Source organism: Biomphalaria glabrata, chromosome 4, assembly GCF_947242115.1.
Source record: "Biomphalaria glabrata chromosome 4, xgBioGlab47.1, whole genome shotgun sequence".
In the NCBI taxonomy this organism is placed as follows: domain Eukaryota; kingdom Metazoa; phylum Mollusca; class Gastropoda; family Planorbidae; genus Biomphalaria; species Biomphalaria glabrata.
The window spans coordinates 8,297,772-8,314,157 of record NC_074714.1 but is presented as its reverse complement, the minus strand read 5'-3'; the positions used below and the strand labels follow the sequence as shown (position 1 = coordinate 8,314,157).

Sequence of the window (16,386 nt, the reverse complement as noted above, 5' to 3'; positions counted from 1 at the left end):
TATTCAGTTGTTTTTTTTTTACAAAGATTATATCAACTTACTAGATCTATGTCCGTTTTTGTGGTAAAAAGTTTGTACACAATATTTCACCCACACCCAAGCTAGATCAAGCTGAAATTTTGCACATTTATTTCTTGTACCTGACAAAACAAAAACTAATTTGAAAAATAACCAATTAGTTTATTTAACTTCATTATTTTGTTTGGTATTAAACAAGGGAAAGAAATCATACTTTACAGATGTGGTGGTATAAGTTGATTAAGTCCCCTTGAGGAGGCTCGGGCCCTAAGTGAACAAGTTTATTTTTATGCATTTAAAAAGTAATCACTGTAACATTAGCACAGATACCACCCCACCCCACCCTTTTCCAAACTGGTCCAGACAAGTGATAGGATCATAGCACATTGAGAAAGCTAAAAGCTTGAAATTTCACTAAACAAAAACAATTGATAAAAATATTTCTAATCGCACAGATTTATTATTGGTAGTCTAGATCTTATCAGAATTTTATCACATGACTGATACAAATTAATTGACACAATTACACTTACCATAAGATTTTTTTTAAAAGTATTTTTTGTTTTTCTTGTGTTCTTTATTTACAAAAATCTGTTTGTTTATAAATTAGTTCAGTACCAAAACATTCTCCAAGCTGTGATGATGACTTGTCAAAAATAAAACAAGTGTAGGACTGTAACCAAAATTAAAATAAATTGGAGCATCTCCCAAAATAAATTTGGAATTTACTGGGTTTACTTTGAAGGTACCCCGACAGCTTTCACTTGGTTTTGAAAGATTTATTTCTTTACTTAGTTCTTTAAGAATTCTTTCTACAAGGAAGTCAAAGGTGGCTGAGTGGTAAAAAGTAAAAACGCTTGGCTTCCAGACCAAGGAGTTTCTGGTTTTTTAATTTCTGTAAAGATTGGGATTTTTTAATGCTGGGTTTTTAGGACACCCCTTTCTTCAATCCAACTTTAATGGGTACGTTACTTTAATTGGGGAATGGTTATGTTGGTTGGTCATTGTGCTGACAACATGACACCCTCGTTCACCATTGGCCATATAAATATGACTATTCGTAAGATATACTTTACGTCACTATATAAGTTTATCTATAAACAATAGCTGAATGAAGAACTTTATAGGCCGACAAACTAAATAAAACACAAACTTTTGAAACATTAAGACAACTGATAGTAGTTTTACCCTTGAAGTTTAATTAATGTTGTGATTTAACTAGTGATTTATCAGCTACGCACTACGCACTAATTGGAGAAAGAAATTCATGAAACACTAAAAAAAAAAAAGAAAACAAATAAATTTAAGTCCAGATGTGTGATTGTAGACATTTATTGTGTAAATAAGACAGTAAAATGCACATATTAGTGAAAAAAAGTGTTTAAATTGCTAGTGAGAAACAAAAGCAGATAACACATTAATGTTTTTATATTTCTGTACTAAATGAAATATTGCATTATAATTGGAGAGAAAGAGTGTGATGCCAGGTCAATGTCAGCTAGACATGTTCAACATTCAACAACCAGAGGACATATATCAGAACTGATTAAAGTCAGGATTTGATCACATGACATTCATGTCTCAGCAAGATATTATGTAGCAGCAGTGAGTGAGCTGCAATGAGTGCTCATGTGTACAAACTGAATTTGTACAAAGTAAAAACTGACAGGCTACCTCATGCCTATGTGCATGTGTATTAACAAGGTGTGTCTTGGTCATTGATCAGTTGGACTTAATTACATGCTCCTGTTCCTATTCTCATTACTGTTAAAGACAGGAGAAGATAGAAAAAAAAAAAAGACTTTCAAACTGGCATCATAAGCTGTGTCTGCAGAGCTCTGTACATTGTCCCTTACATAAACTTATAGTCCATCCATCCATCCATCCATCCATATCAATGAAAACCTATTCTGTTATCAAGGGGGCAAAGCACTTGCCTATGCATTTATGCCACTGCATGTGCCTGGTGAGACCTGAGCCTAGAATGTTCCAGCTTAAAACATAATCTCATTTCGTCCTACAAGTCATGAATCAGCATGCTCCCAACTCAAAGAGAAACTTGATCAATGTGTTCATATCACTAGCTGAGTCTTACATATAAACTAATCATACACCCTCCACAAGTGGTTGCATTGTTTCTTGGAGTGTTGTACATGAATCTAACCAATACATACATCTAGAACTCCACTCGCTAAGTTATATCTACACCTACACAAAGTTGAATACATCCATGACAAGACATGAAAGAGAAGCTCCATCAGAAATATATTCCAGGAAATACAAGAGACACAAAGGACTCCATAGATCCAGTCAGAAACATTAGTGTGAGTGAGAACAAAGATAAAAAAAAATAAAAAAAAATAAGCTGCTCTTATCAAATGCTCTCCCTACAGAAGCTGCACAGCATTATGTCTTGATCCCGAATGTGTGTGTGGCCTTGACTTAATGTCAGTTAGTCAGGACATTTCACAGACATTTTTGTGTTCATCATTAAAAGATCTGTACACACTATACAAGTAAACATTAGAATTGAGAGTCTAGTTCAAATAAATCATCAGGAATTTAAAATATACTCAATCTACAGTGCAACAAGGACAAAGAATTTTTAGAATGATCCCTGCTATGAGGATAAAGACTTATGCATGTATGTATGTATGGTTGAATGAAAAAAAATATTCAAAAAGTGAACAAAAAATCAACTCTATGCACAACCCAAATGAACAAATCCTGTTCAGATGTCCTCCATGTAGACTGGACTCAATAAAAGAAAAAAACAACAACAAATCAGGTCATCTTAACCTGACAACCAATAGATGCCCAGGCCAAAGATGTCTAAATATTTATAGCGCTATTATGTAGAGTGTATCATTAAAATATATACTGGTATTATATCAAACAAGACAAAATCTTGATCACAAAGAATAGTGATGAAAACTACAAAAACACAACTTGAATTGAATGGAATCATACACACACACATTTAGTCAACTGTTTAGTTTTCATTTTATTTTGAACATCAACAACTGAATGATTACATTATTACATGATTACAACTACATGATTCTATCAGGTATAACAAACAAATAACAAGTTAGTTGGCTACAATGAGGCTTGACTATTCTCTGAACTTTCTAGGATACAGAAGAGCTACAGTGTACAGGGGACTATATCAGAGCTAAAGCTAAAGTCTCAATTGTTGGACATAAATATTTACATACCTACACAAAATTGGAATGATCCAGTTTTTAAGCAACATAAACATGAAATGTATAAAGTAATAAAGAGTAAAACAGAATGTTTTTAAACACCAGGCCTGGCTACAGCACATTATTAAATAAGCACCAAAACAATAAATACACTTTTGTTCACAACTAGACACTATTAAGTTCATTTCTAGTCACAATGCTGCCACACATGTAGAATGAACTTTTCCTTTTCTCTACAAAACAATTCAGTACTCTCCAACACACCTTGTGTGTTGTGTGTGATACTCTACTTCTACTCCAGTTTACTGGGGGGCTTTTTTAGTCCAAGGGGAGGAAGTGTGGAGCTTCTCAAACCCTCACACACACACACACATGGAGTTAGAATGACTGCAATGGACTGTCACTCATCATTCATTGTTAGAAACACTGCAAACACACACACAATATATATTGTATCTGTGTATAAATAAATGTACTATGCTGTTTAGAATAAGATATAAATAAATAGAATAAAAATGTGTATAATGAGACAAGTTAGTATAAAAGAATGTCAGATGGAATGGTATCAGTGATATAACAAGTGTAGACAGCAATTAGAGAGAGAAAAGTTTTGGTCTGGACAACAATTCATCAACATTTCTATCTCATCCATTTCTTTCAGTAGCATATAGGAGGGGGGGGGATGGTTTAGCTCATCCCCAATGAGTTGAGGGGAAAATTTATTTTTGTTTAAATTGCCTTGTTTCATCACAAGACACACAAACACACAGGTCTTCACACTCAAACATTTCAACTCGAGTCAATACATAAATAACAAACACAAAAGGTTGCCCAATTCTATGTGACTCACAATTATGTGATCATGACACAATACAATTTGGTCTCTTCTTCAACTTTTTAAAAATGTTTGATCTAGACTTTTCATGTCACTATAGTTTATTCTCCACTACGTCTGACGCAGTTCATGTAATTTCACTTTTTTTCTTCTTTGAAATAAGACATTAATTGGGCAAATAATTCTTCACTTTTTTGCTGATTTTTTGGCCCAAATTCAATAGGTGAAAATTTTTTTTTATGAATTTTTACATGAAATTTTCCGAAATTAATAAAAAAAAAATATATATAAATAAATTATTAATTAATTCTAAGAAGAGGTGTTACATCCCAACGACAAATTGTAAACAACACAAAATTAGTTGCTTACTTTCATTGTATGGAGACATGGTGGCTTTGTGGTAAAGCGCTTGGCTTCTGAACAGTCCCAGGTTTGAATCCTGGTGAAGACTGGGATTTTTTATTTCAGGTTCTTTAAAGGGCCTCCGAGTCCAGCCAGCTCTAATGGGTACCTGACATTAGTTGGGGAAAAGTAAAGGTGGTTGGTCATTGTGCTAGCCACATGACACCCTCGTTAACCGTAGGCACAGAAACAGATGACCTTAACATCATCTGCCCTATAGACCACAAGGTCTGAAAGAAGGAACTTTACTTTCATTATATCCAAACACCTTCTTGAGAGAGAGACTTGTTACTATTTCGTTCTATTATTACTGTATTATTACTGTATTGTATGTATGTATAATATAAAGCCAAGGTTAATGTTGCATAAAAGCTACGAAGCGGGGATTAAAAAGCCTAACTATAGTGTAGACATACCTGACCTGATTTCAGTCATCGCAAGTGAATCTAAAAACACATCTCCCACTATATATAAAAGGGCTACTGTAGACAGGATTAACATGTGTTAAGTCAATCAGCAGTGGGGCATCTCAAGGTAAGTTTTTTCTTCAGAAGCTGTACAAAGTCAAACTGATTGGGTCTTTGATCAGATTTCCTCTCACGAAGTAACACTCAAGTTCTACGCACATGAACTGACATACACACAAAATTATGGGATGTGGTGAATTAGAGGTAGAGCATTGGGATGCTAACAAATACAAATTTGCCGCAGCTTGGATGTAAGCTTGTGAGCAAGTAGGGTAGGTTGTTAAATAGCAAAATATAAATTGTAAGGGGGGGGGAAGTGGTCATGGGGGAGGGATGGGGTACTTAGGTTTCACAACAAGACTTATGTCCGCTATAAATAGACACACTCTGGATGCAAAGACTTCAAAGTCTTCAGCCCGATGACGTGTAACACTGGAATGCACAGAAGTGGCGAGTTGAACAATAAAATAAAAACTCACCAGGTAAAATCAATGGAATGTATAGAATTATAAAATACATTTGTATATGAAGAGTTATTTATATTATGTATGTACTATATGTATAATAAAAAAATAATACATAGGCTGTGTATGTAAAAATATATAATTCTGTCATAATAAACAGAGTCAGGCAATACATTCATTTCTTACTGAAACAGAAATAATTGAAACTATCAAATGCACAGAGTTAAAACTTATTTCCGAGAGTAAGGAAAGTTCAAAGTAAAGACTGTGACCTCACATCTGTAGGCAGCACACTAGGAGTCACATCAAGAAGATTTTCATTGAGTTGAGGACATCTGACCACAAAAAACAGAAATGACCATTACATCATGTAGGCATTTAAACTTATGCTTCATGTAAAGGTATATAGACCAACTTATCATGCTGGCAATGTAATAAATATGTACACATGAATTAACAAATTGTGTAGAGGAACTGAATTTGTTGTTATCAGTATTATGTCTACACCCATATATTAGGTAAAGCCACACAGTCGACAACCTTCCACATGTAAGTTCAGGTCAAAATAGTTCTGCTTATGCTTTCTGCAACCTCTGTATCCAGTCTCTTAGTGAGACCTTTTCAGACAGTGGCCCAATGTTCTGTTAGAATGTCAAGAAGTGGGCGCTTGCCATTTTTTAAATGCACGGACACTTTCTCTCTTCCACTCCTCCTGGGAGATGGCCATCTGCTCAAACTGGGGCATGAGGGCCACTGCAGCAGCTCCGATGTATGCACAGTGGTACCTCTGAGGGGCTGCATGAATCTAAAAATTAGATGAAAATGCTATAAGTACATTTAGTTGTGAAAGTCTACTACAGTCAGAAAACATTGTTGTAGTTACAATTGTGAAAAAAACAAATATAAGAAAAATCATTTGTGTTTATTACTTTTGAATTATGATCTCGATATTTGCACATTTTGAATTGATTAAACATTTAATGTTTGTCTGAAATAAGTTTCACATCCTTATAATTATTACTGGTAATTTTTAGAAAACAGTTCAAAGTACAAATGATTCTTTGTGCAAAGTTTTGGAAAAACCATAATATTGCCTCCCTCTGAAGTTCATTATTCTTTGCATACTAGAATATTTTAAAAAGGTAACCAAGTAGACCATCAACGGAAAAAAGTTTTAGGAGCTGGCCATAAACTTAAAGGAAAAATTTTGGAGGGGCCTAAAGCTAATAGTTGAAAATAAATACAAAAATGATCTTTAATGATAAAATTAAAATTATGTGACATATGAAGCTGTGACTATTTAAGAGAATAGTTCCATAGTCTAGTTCCCATGGGGATGTAGTTTAAGTTTGAGAACACTGAGGTGTTTGTCTGTCAATCTATTTCTGAAACAGCTTTTTCTAAGTTCAATGAGGATAAATCAAAAAGTTGCCACTCAAATATGTGAAGCTGCAAAACATTGCACAAAGAGAGATTACATTAGGAAAAGTTAACTAATAAAAGCTGACTGGGAAATCAAAGAATCTGGCGTCTGGAACTTTGAAGGTAGCTCAGATATCATCAATAAATTGATTTCTTTCTCAGTATCTGAACATTTCATATGAAGAAGATATGTAAGATATGCCACTTACAAATAATATCAAATAGCATTGCTACTTATATACATAGAGCAGAGCTAGTGAAGAAATGAATGTTCTTTTATCTTTGATATAGCTCAACAAATTTTTTTTTAATCTTTTGATTTGCTTCTAAATGTCAATGTTTTACAATTTACAACTTCAAAATCCTTTTTCTTATCTGGTAATAAAACTTGAATCCAACATTGTTGAAAAGAATAGTTATTTTTAATAATTATTACAAAACACTGCAAAGAGAGATAACTGATACAATTATTTCACACCATTACCTCGACTGGAACACCAGGTGGGGCAAGCTTAGTTAGCTCCCTTTCAAGCCTCTCAGGAAAGCCAGGTAGCATTGTGACGCCACCACTCAGATACACAGCCCTGATAACAAACACGACATGATCATTAAATATGGAGAGTATACAGACCCCCCCCCCCCCACACACACACATGAGAGGGAGAGTTGGAATTGGGGGAGTGGGGAGAGCTAACATTATATTTCCCTTTGATGAAAAGAGAGCTCCAGTCAAGGTACTTCATATGTAACATCCCTATCAGTGCCTGATCAGAGTTGCTCAAACTGAGGAATGCATATAGGCCCAGTGAGGTGGAGATAACAGCTTTCAGAGGTAAATGAGAATGAAGATAGTGGAGATTGAATGTTTTGTCCGAGACAGCAGAGCAGCTCCGATGGAAATTGTACCAGATTTTCTTAGATTTGTTAAGAGGTGTCCTTAGTTTTGTTGTACATTATATTAGATTGTCTAAGTTTAATTAAAGATTGACTACAAGCACTAGATGACATGACCTAACATCATTGTTTATATCCTACAGTAAGTCTCCACAAGAGAAACTAGCGCAAATATGTTTCTTCCTACAGCTGTGTTAAACATTAACCTCAACTGAGTTTATTGAAGGGGAACTGTTAGGCACTTCTGTGGTGTTGAATGCAAACAAACCAAATGGAGGCAACACTAAACAAAATGTAGAATTCACTAACACCAGCGAAAGGCCGAACAATCAATAGAAGTTAGTTGACACTGATATTGAATATTGAACACGTTTAATAACAATGAAGGGAACCATCGAATGTCAGCTACGTTCATAAAATGTGACTTATTTCTACAATGTCCTGGAGTAGTCTGTTGATGTCGACTTCTATTTCATTCTGTCTCTAAAACCATATCCTTGTTTTAAAGTCACATCATTGTCACTAAGTAAAAACTTCCCCTATTTCAAAAACAAATAATTAATTCCTAATCATGCCATAACAGAAAAAAGTTTAACTTCTGGGTTTATTTCTAATTTTTGCTTTTTTTTTTTTTTTTATCTTTTATTTTTCCAGTTTAAAATTACTCTAATAAAAGTTTGGCTTTAATTTTATATTTTCATTAGGCATTATGGATTCCAGGTTTTTAGTCTTGCCATGTTTGGATAACAACCAAAACAGTTAGTGGGTATACATCACAATATTGTTAAAGAGAAATCAAAGAGTCATCCTTACCTCCACATGTGCCTCCTGTTGTCCATGGGACAGCTCTGTATGGCCTGGTGAATCAACTTGTGGAGGGTAGGGTAATCCAACTCCCACATGTCCACATTGAAGAAACCCTCTGGACTTTTGAACCTGCTGATGTCATGCTGGACACTCCTGGCAACAATGTAAGGGTCAAAGTGACATTGAAACTCTAAAGTAAGAATCAAAATTAGTCTACAACACGCAGATTATCAGCAAGGTTTTATCTTATACACATAAATAGGTTTAAAGTTAGTTCTGAAGCCAATGATGAAATCAATAGAACATTTCAATGCAGGAGCTGCACTAGGATACAGTTGTCATTGAGAGAAAATGGTGTCGCTGTTAGGTGATGTTGTCAAAAGGTAGGTGGTGTTGTCAAGAGGTTGGTTGTGTTGTCAAAAGGTAGGTGGTGCTGTCAAGAGGTTGGTTGTGTTGTCAAAAGGTAGGTGGTGTTGTCAAGAGGTTGGTTGTGTTGTCAAGAGGTAGGTTGTGTTGTCAAGAGGTTGGTTGTGTTGTCAAGAGGTTGGTTGTGTTGTCAAGAGGTAGGCGGTGTTGTCAAGAGGTAGGTGGTGCTGTCAAAAGGTTGGTTGTGTTGTCAAGAGGTTGGTTGTGTTTGTCAAGAGGTTGGTTGTGTTGTCAAAAGGTAGGTGGTGTTGTCAAGAGGTTGGTTGTGTTGTCAAGAGGTTGGTTGTGTTTGTCAAGAGGTTGGTTGTGTTGTCAAAAGGTAGGTGGTGTTGTCAAGAGGTTGGTTGTGTTGTCAAGAGGTTGGTTGTGTTGTCAAGAGGTTGGTTGTGTTGTCAAAAGGTAGGTGATGTTGTCTAGAGGTAGGTGGTGTTGTCTAGAGGTATGTGATGTTGTCAAGAGATATCTGATGTTGTCAAGAGATATGTGATGTTGTCAAGAGGTACATGGTTCAAGTATCCAGTTCAAACAGCTCATATCAAAGAGAAGTTGTATTCAAACTAATTTTTATCATCAGAGACATTCATACTCTAGTACAATTTTTGTTATTGATTGGCAACAAATATCTGGCTAGATCTACATAATATGGCTGCCTGGTCGTGTGGTATGCACTTCAGGCTGTTATTATGATGGTCCTGAGATATAAACCTGCCCTCTTCCATCCTGCGGGAGGTTAGGGCTAGAACATAATAATTCTTTAGAACTAAAGCCTAAAAGGAAATAAAAACTCGAAACAATGTACTTGTTACTAGTGTCACCTGTTGTTTTCTAATTGACTGCCCAGAAGTGTACTTACAGGTAGGAGCCATCAGGTAGATTTAACTTGGACAGGTTGACACTTGTCTTGAGTGTGTCAGGTTTGGTCTTGCACCATTCCAGCTCCTGCTCATAGTCTATAGCCACATAACACGACTGGGGGACAAAGATTCATTGACAAATATCAAGTCAACATAGGCACTGACATAAACACAGGCACTGACATAAACACAGGCACTGACATAAACATAGGCACTGACATAAATATAGGCACTGACATCAACATACAACATATCTCTAGTTATTGCATTTAGAATTAAGGCCCCCATTAATAAATAAATCTGCTTGGATTTTGACAATTGTTTTTAGCTAAATAGATGCTGAATATCTCAATATTTTGACAATACCACATCCTCATAAGCTATAAAGAATATGTGTGGCCGAGTAGAAAAAACTGCAAAGCTACAGATGTAGACCAAAAATTTTTGTCTTTGACTCCAGCTGTACTGTGTTGGTGAGCACCCAAAAATGGAACAAAAAAGGAAGTTTCTACCGTACACCCCTTTCCACTGTCATGCCCACAAGATATTGGACAAGAGCACTTTGAACATGCTATAAAAAAGCAAATAAACAATTTACAAAGAAAAAAATCTGAGCAAACATTAGTCACTTCTAGCTCAAAAGAAATTAAAAATGGTATTATTCAACTGTGACCAAACAGCAGATGTTGGTATATCACTAGGAATGTTGCATTGGGTGTAAGTACCCAAGTCTCTCAGATATGGCCTAAATAATAAAAAAAACTATGGCCACATCACAAGGTCCTCAGGGCTCACTAAGACCTTCCTTCATGGAACAGTACCAGGAAAAAGAAAAAAGATGCAGACAGAGAAAGTGATGGGAAGACAAGATAAAAGAATAGACTATCTTGTCATTGAAAGAAATTCTATCCAAGGCAAAAGACAGGAATGGAGAAAGATGGTCGACAAATCTTGTGTGGTGTCCCAACAGACAAAGAGATAAATGAAGGTGAAGTATTCAAAAACTATCCAGATACTTCAGTCCAACTCACTTGTTCCATAATGTAACGCACCAACCACTGCTCAGTGATGGAGGAAAACTTGTAGTTGTTCTCCAGGAGAGAGATGGTCAAGGATTCCTGGACTTTTTGGCCACCAAATGGACACCGGGCAACACCTCCTTCTATGACAAAACCTGTTTCAGTCAAAAGACAAATGATTTAGTTATTTGATGCCATGTTGTTAAAGTTCAGCTATTTGAGAGAGTGTATGTGTGTAAGTATGGGTTGGGAAACTGGTGAGAGTTGATAAGAGTGGTCAGGTCAAATTGATATAGAATCTGGATGCAATGAGATTGAAGAATGAAATGATATGAGCTAGGTCAAAGCTTTTTTTTCACACTTGCTGTATACAAGCCTTATATATTTGGACACAAGTGGATAGTTTACATCATTGATGCCCAACCTAATTCAATCTGCAGGCCATTTTAATTTCTAACACTAGTGTCTCGGGCCATACGATGGAAAAGATACAAAAACTTAATGAAATTGACCTGAAACTATTTTATTTCAAACCTGAGGATCTAGTACTTACATTGAAGTAGTGGGAAAGTTGAAGTTTCTCTTTACACTTCAAACAAACGGCGTAAGTTCTGTTTATATTTCTTGTTATTCTTGTTTTTTAATAACTGCCAGACTTTCTTTATAAAAAAAAACATGTTGTCCAGCAATGGTATCATGTTCTACACAAAAGTAAAGATCCGTTCACTTTTCCTAATAGGTTCTATACTCCTATTTCATGAGCGCACAAATGTTAAATGCCTTGGTAGTAATCCATTAGAAAAAAGCGAGGACCCTATCGCAGGTAAAGATACATTTTGAACTTATTTTGGTGGGGGTGGGGGGTAATTTTCTATATTTTGTGCCGACGTTTCGGCGGGCAGTATGGAAGCACGTCCGGCCAGCGGGCCATATTTTGGGCATCACTGGTTTACATTTTTCATGTAAAAAAGAATGATTTGTATATTTTACTTTTAAAGTGAATAAAAACAAATCTCAGATCTAAGTGTTTATATAAAAACAAATGTAACAGCTGACCCTCACCTTCAAATATTGGTAGAACCTCTATGCGATGACCAATGTCCAGTATGATGCCAGTAGTTGCCTTGTAAGAATACAGAGACAGCAAAGACTGCTGCACCATGCAGACCCCTCTCATGTGAAACCTGTCCACCAAGTGATCCATCAGGCCTTTCTTGATGGAATCTGCCAAGTTTTGGGGAGTGCTGATCATGATCTGGTCAGACAAAAACAAGACAAGTTGATGAGGGGGGTAATTCCATATGCCCATGAATTAATAATCACAGTTATGGTTCTCATTAGTATATTCAAAGTGGTCCAAATGTTCAAATACCAGGGGTCTAAACTATACAACAGAAAACAATGACAGACAGCCTGGTTCCGGCCAAATTTTGATGCATGTTGCCAACACTGTGGAGAGTCGGTGGAAACAGTGACGCATCTCTTGTAAGAGTGTCCACAGCTCTGAGAGCTGCAGGGTAGTTATTCTGCAGAGTCACTTGACCTGTATGGGAGCTTAAAGGCACTACGCCTAACAGCAGAGTTTCTCGCCAAAGCTCTACGGGAGGACTGATCCTTCCAGCCTTGCCACCAATTGGAGTTCATCTCAGGTGTAGTGAAAAGTGTTTCAAGGCCAGAACAGTGAACACCTGCTTTGACTTTCTCCACTATAGGTATAGTAACTGTAATAAATGATCAGACTTAGGGATTCTCAAACTGTGGGCACTGACAAGGGTGAGTGATTCCATTAACTTTTTAAGGGATAAAAATCTGTTGTATTTGCATAGTATTTAAAATTCCATCATATTTGAATCTTAATTAAGTAACAGTGAAATTATTGGAATTCTAGTCAACTTTGTAATGACAAAACGGTCTCAGCATGTCACACAGCTTTCTAATGATAATTATATATATATGTATATGTATGAATATATATTCAAAACAGGACGGGCCACAAGACTTCTTGCTGAATACAAAGATAATCTCATGAAATTCACACCCATTAAAGATTTGCATGCACTATATTGACTGCCTCTTAGTAATGGCCAAGTGCCCTATTTTAGTTAATTTAACTAATATATCTTTTTACTAGATGACAGGCAGATGCATCTATGCTGGCAATGTTTGACACTAGAGCCCTAAATTGAATTGGGAAAGAGGGAGTGGCTAGAAAAACTTGTTTGAACCCAGGACCTTTGGCAAAAGTTCTAGAGACACGATGTATCCTACAGATAGCAATATCTCATACATTGTTGTTGATGAATGTAGTAGTATTAAAGAGTAGAGAGAGTGAAAAGAGGAGAGTTATGAGTGGAGAGAGTGAAGAGAGGAGAGAGGAGAGAGGAAAGAGTGAAGAGAGTAAAGAGAGTAAAGAGAGGAGAGAGTAAAGAGTGAAGAGAGTAAAGAGTGAAGAGAGTAAAGAGAGGAGAGAGTAAAGAAAGGAAAGAGTAAAGAGAGGAGAGAGTAAAGAGAGTAAAGAGATGAGAGAGTAAAGAGTGAAGAGAGTAAAGAGAGGAGAGAGTAAAGAGAGGAGAGAGTAAAGAGAGTAAAGAGATGAGAGAGGAAAGAGTGAAGAGAGTAAAGAGAGGAGAGAGTAAAGAGTGAAGAGAGTAAAGAGTGAAGAGAGTAAAGAGAGGAGAGAGTAAAGAAAGGAAAGAGTAAAGAGAGGAGAGAGTAAAGAGAGTAAAGAGATGAGAGAGTAAAGAGTGAAGAGAGTAAAGAGAGGAGAGAGTAAAGAAAGGAAAGAGTAAAGAGAGGAGAGAGTAAAGAAAAGAAAGAGTGAAGAGAGGAGAGAGTGAAGAGAAGTGAGAGTGAAACAATACATACCCAGTACTTGGCTGAATCAATGTTTAACAAGGTGAAGACATGTTTCAACAAAGGCTCCATGTATGGTAACTCTATATTAAACTGGAAGACAATCAAATAGAAGGATTTTACTATTTTAACAACATAATCTCTACCGTAGATGTTAAAACAAAACTCTTATTCCAATGAAAGAACTACAAACATGATAGCTCCAGTAAACATTACAAGCTACTCTAGACAAAGAAACAAAACATACTGCCTAATAGATCAGCATTTAAAGCCAAACATTTTTCAATCAATAAATGTGTTCAATCAGTTTAGTATTCAATTTAAAGAAAGGCAACAGTCAAACTTAGTTTTAATAAAATCAATTATTTTAATTAGGAGTTTGTTTACGTAATGACAGCCATGACAAAAAAAAAGTGGGTAAATTGGCAACATCATTGAGTTGCTGGCTAAGGGAATTGACACACTTATGGCAGAGCCAAAATATTTTGTTCACTTGGTTCACTTCATTGACTGCTTGAAAAAACTGATTGATACGGAACAAACTAAAGCTAAAATACTGTCTGAGCTAGAAAGTTGAACAGGAAAGTTGAACATTGTTCTGTTCATTGGTGTTGAAATATCACATTACACTCACTCTGTTCTACACTGTCATTGTGCGAATTATTTAAACAATCCCCAGACCAAACACCAACAAAATAAAGTACTATATAATGACAAGTATCAAAGAAGTAAATGTCTAAATGTGAAGTGACATCTTAGTGTATGACACATGATTACAACTTATTTTTGAATATAGAGCAGAAGTAATAAGAGAATAAAATAATGTGCGAAGTCCACAAGATGCAAAATGAAAATCGTGCAAGTTATATTTGCAGTGTTTAATGTCACGATGGCTTTTAGTTTTTAAATCAACTGTGTTCTTAGTAAAAAGTTATATCATCCCATGATCCATGAATACATTACAAACAAATAAGGTTTTAAAAATGGTTGGCTGTAAAAATGAAATAAAGATATTGAGGATTGTGTCAAAAAGAGGAAAGAATTTTGAAACAGGGGAAGTAAATTTTCTAAGAAGTAGTAAATAACAGATTTTCATTTGTAGCTTCCCTTGATAATTTTTTTTTTCCAAAAAGAAAAAGTTTAAATAATAAATCTTTATAAAACTATATTTTAATTATGTTACAACTTTAATGCTACTTATGGAAACAGGTGACCATGGGTCAATAACTCAGTTTTTATCTACCATATATTGGTGTCATACTGCCCGAAGTCCTGTAGTTTAAAAAGCTACTTTACTATTGACTTCAACATGTAGCTTATAAACCATCATCAGAAAATAAGCAAGATAATAAAATAAAACGCTAAGGCGGCAGCACTTTTTGTCAAACATAAAGGAATTTTTTGTTTGCGTCTTTAAGTTCAAAACGTTTGATGGAATAAATATAAAAAAAGAGGGTGGAGGGGAGGGGGGTATTGATGGAGAGAGAAGGAAATGTCTGACTCTGGCTGCCAATCACTGGCCCCCCCCCCCCCCCAGACATACACAACATTGAAACATTCCTGGTCACTTGAACATGTTGACCTGTATGTAATTATGGCCAGACCGGGCAACATGGGCAATCAGTGACACAAGGACACATAGAAGGAAGGAAGTATAAGAACTACATTTGTTTGAAGCTAAATAAATTGAAACTAAACTGAATGCATTATTTGTGGTTGAATGTGATTTGCAAAAGAAGCCAATCAAGATGGATGTAGGAGTTCTGCTCAGTACAAGCCATACAGAAGTCTTAAAGCAATACATGCTTTTAAAAAAAAATAGACAAAAAGTGGATAAATTTGATATTTGTAAAAAAAAATATAAACATTCTGATAGAAAACTTACTGGTCTTATAATGTTCTGTTTAAACAAACAAAATATAATGGAAAAAAAACAAAACAGGAATTAAAATATCAAAATAAATGGGAGACAAACATGAAGTAAAATGATGACAGAATGACTAGACATCTTTTTGGACCTAAGTTAACAGACAAGAGACAGACAAGGGACAGACAGACAGACAAGAGACAGACAGATACAAAATCTTTTGATTTTAATTAGGAGTTATTTTATGTAATGCCAGCCATGATGAAAAAAATATGTAAAAACAGTACTGTTGTTTTCAAATTTGAATTATGCTTAAGATTATAGAATATTTAAATAAATCAAAATGTTATTGTTATTTTTATGCTCTAAAATAACATAAAAAATAACAAATGCTAATCCTACATCTCTAGAGCAATGAAAGAGATAAAAAAAGGAATAGATTACAAACTAGAAGAAACATGCAAGGAAGAGATACACAATTTGTTCAAACATTTTACTTGAAAAGTTCTTGGCTACATAAAATGTTCAACAAAATGGTCAACAATTGAAAGTAGACAGTACATGATGTATCAAAGTAGACAGTACATGATGTATCAAAGCAGACAGTACATGATGTGTCAAAGTAGACAGTACATGATGTGCCAAAGTAGGTGGTACATGATGTGTCAAAGTAGACAGTACATGATGTGTCAAAGTAGACAGTACATGATGTATCAAAGTAGATAGTACATGATGTGTCAAAGTAGACAGTACATGATGTGCCAAAGTAGGTGGTACATGATGTGTCAAAGTAGACAGTACATGATGTGTCAAAGTAGACAGTACATGCTGTGTCAAAGTAGACAGTACATG

At 35.5% G+C, this 16,386-nt stretch overlaps 1 protein-coding gene across 1 annotated transcript in view; it reads right to left on the bottom strand.

The window, feature by feature from the left end:
• Nucleotides 1-1,334: 1,334 nt before the first annotated feature.
• LOC106062825 (uncharacterized) overlaps nt 1,335-16,386 on the bottom strand; it is a 67,433-nt gene continuing 52,381 nt past the window's right edge. Inside the window, exons 12-19 of the mRNA XM_056028224.1 lie at nt 15,553-15,567; nt 13,680-13,760; nt 11,877-12,069; nt 10,827-10,969; nt 9,795-9,910; nt 8,522-8,668; nt 7,299-7,398; nt 1,335-6,197 (exon numbers count right to left, since the gene is read on the bottom strand). Of these exons, the coding sequence (XP_055884199.1) occupies nt 6,045-6,197; nt 7,299-7,398; nt 8,522-8,668; nt 9,795-9,910; nt 10,827-10,969; nt 11,877-12,069; nt 13,680-13,760; nt 15,553-15,567 (948 nt within the window). The 3' untranslated portion in view covers nt 1,335-6,044. The remainder of the gene's footprint in view (nt 6,198-7,298; nt 7,399-8,521; nt 8,669-9,794; nt 9,911-10,826; nt 10,970-11,876; nt 12,070-13,679; nt 13,761-15,552; nt 15,568-16,386) is intronic.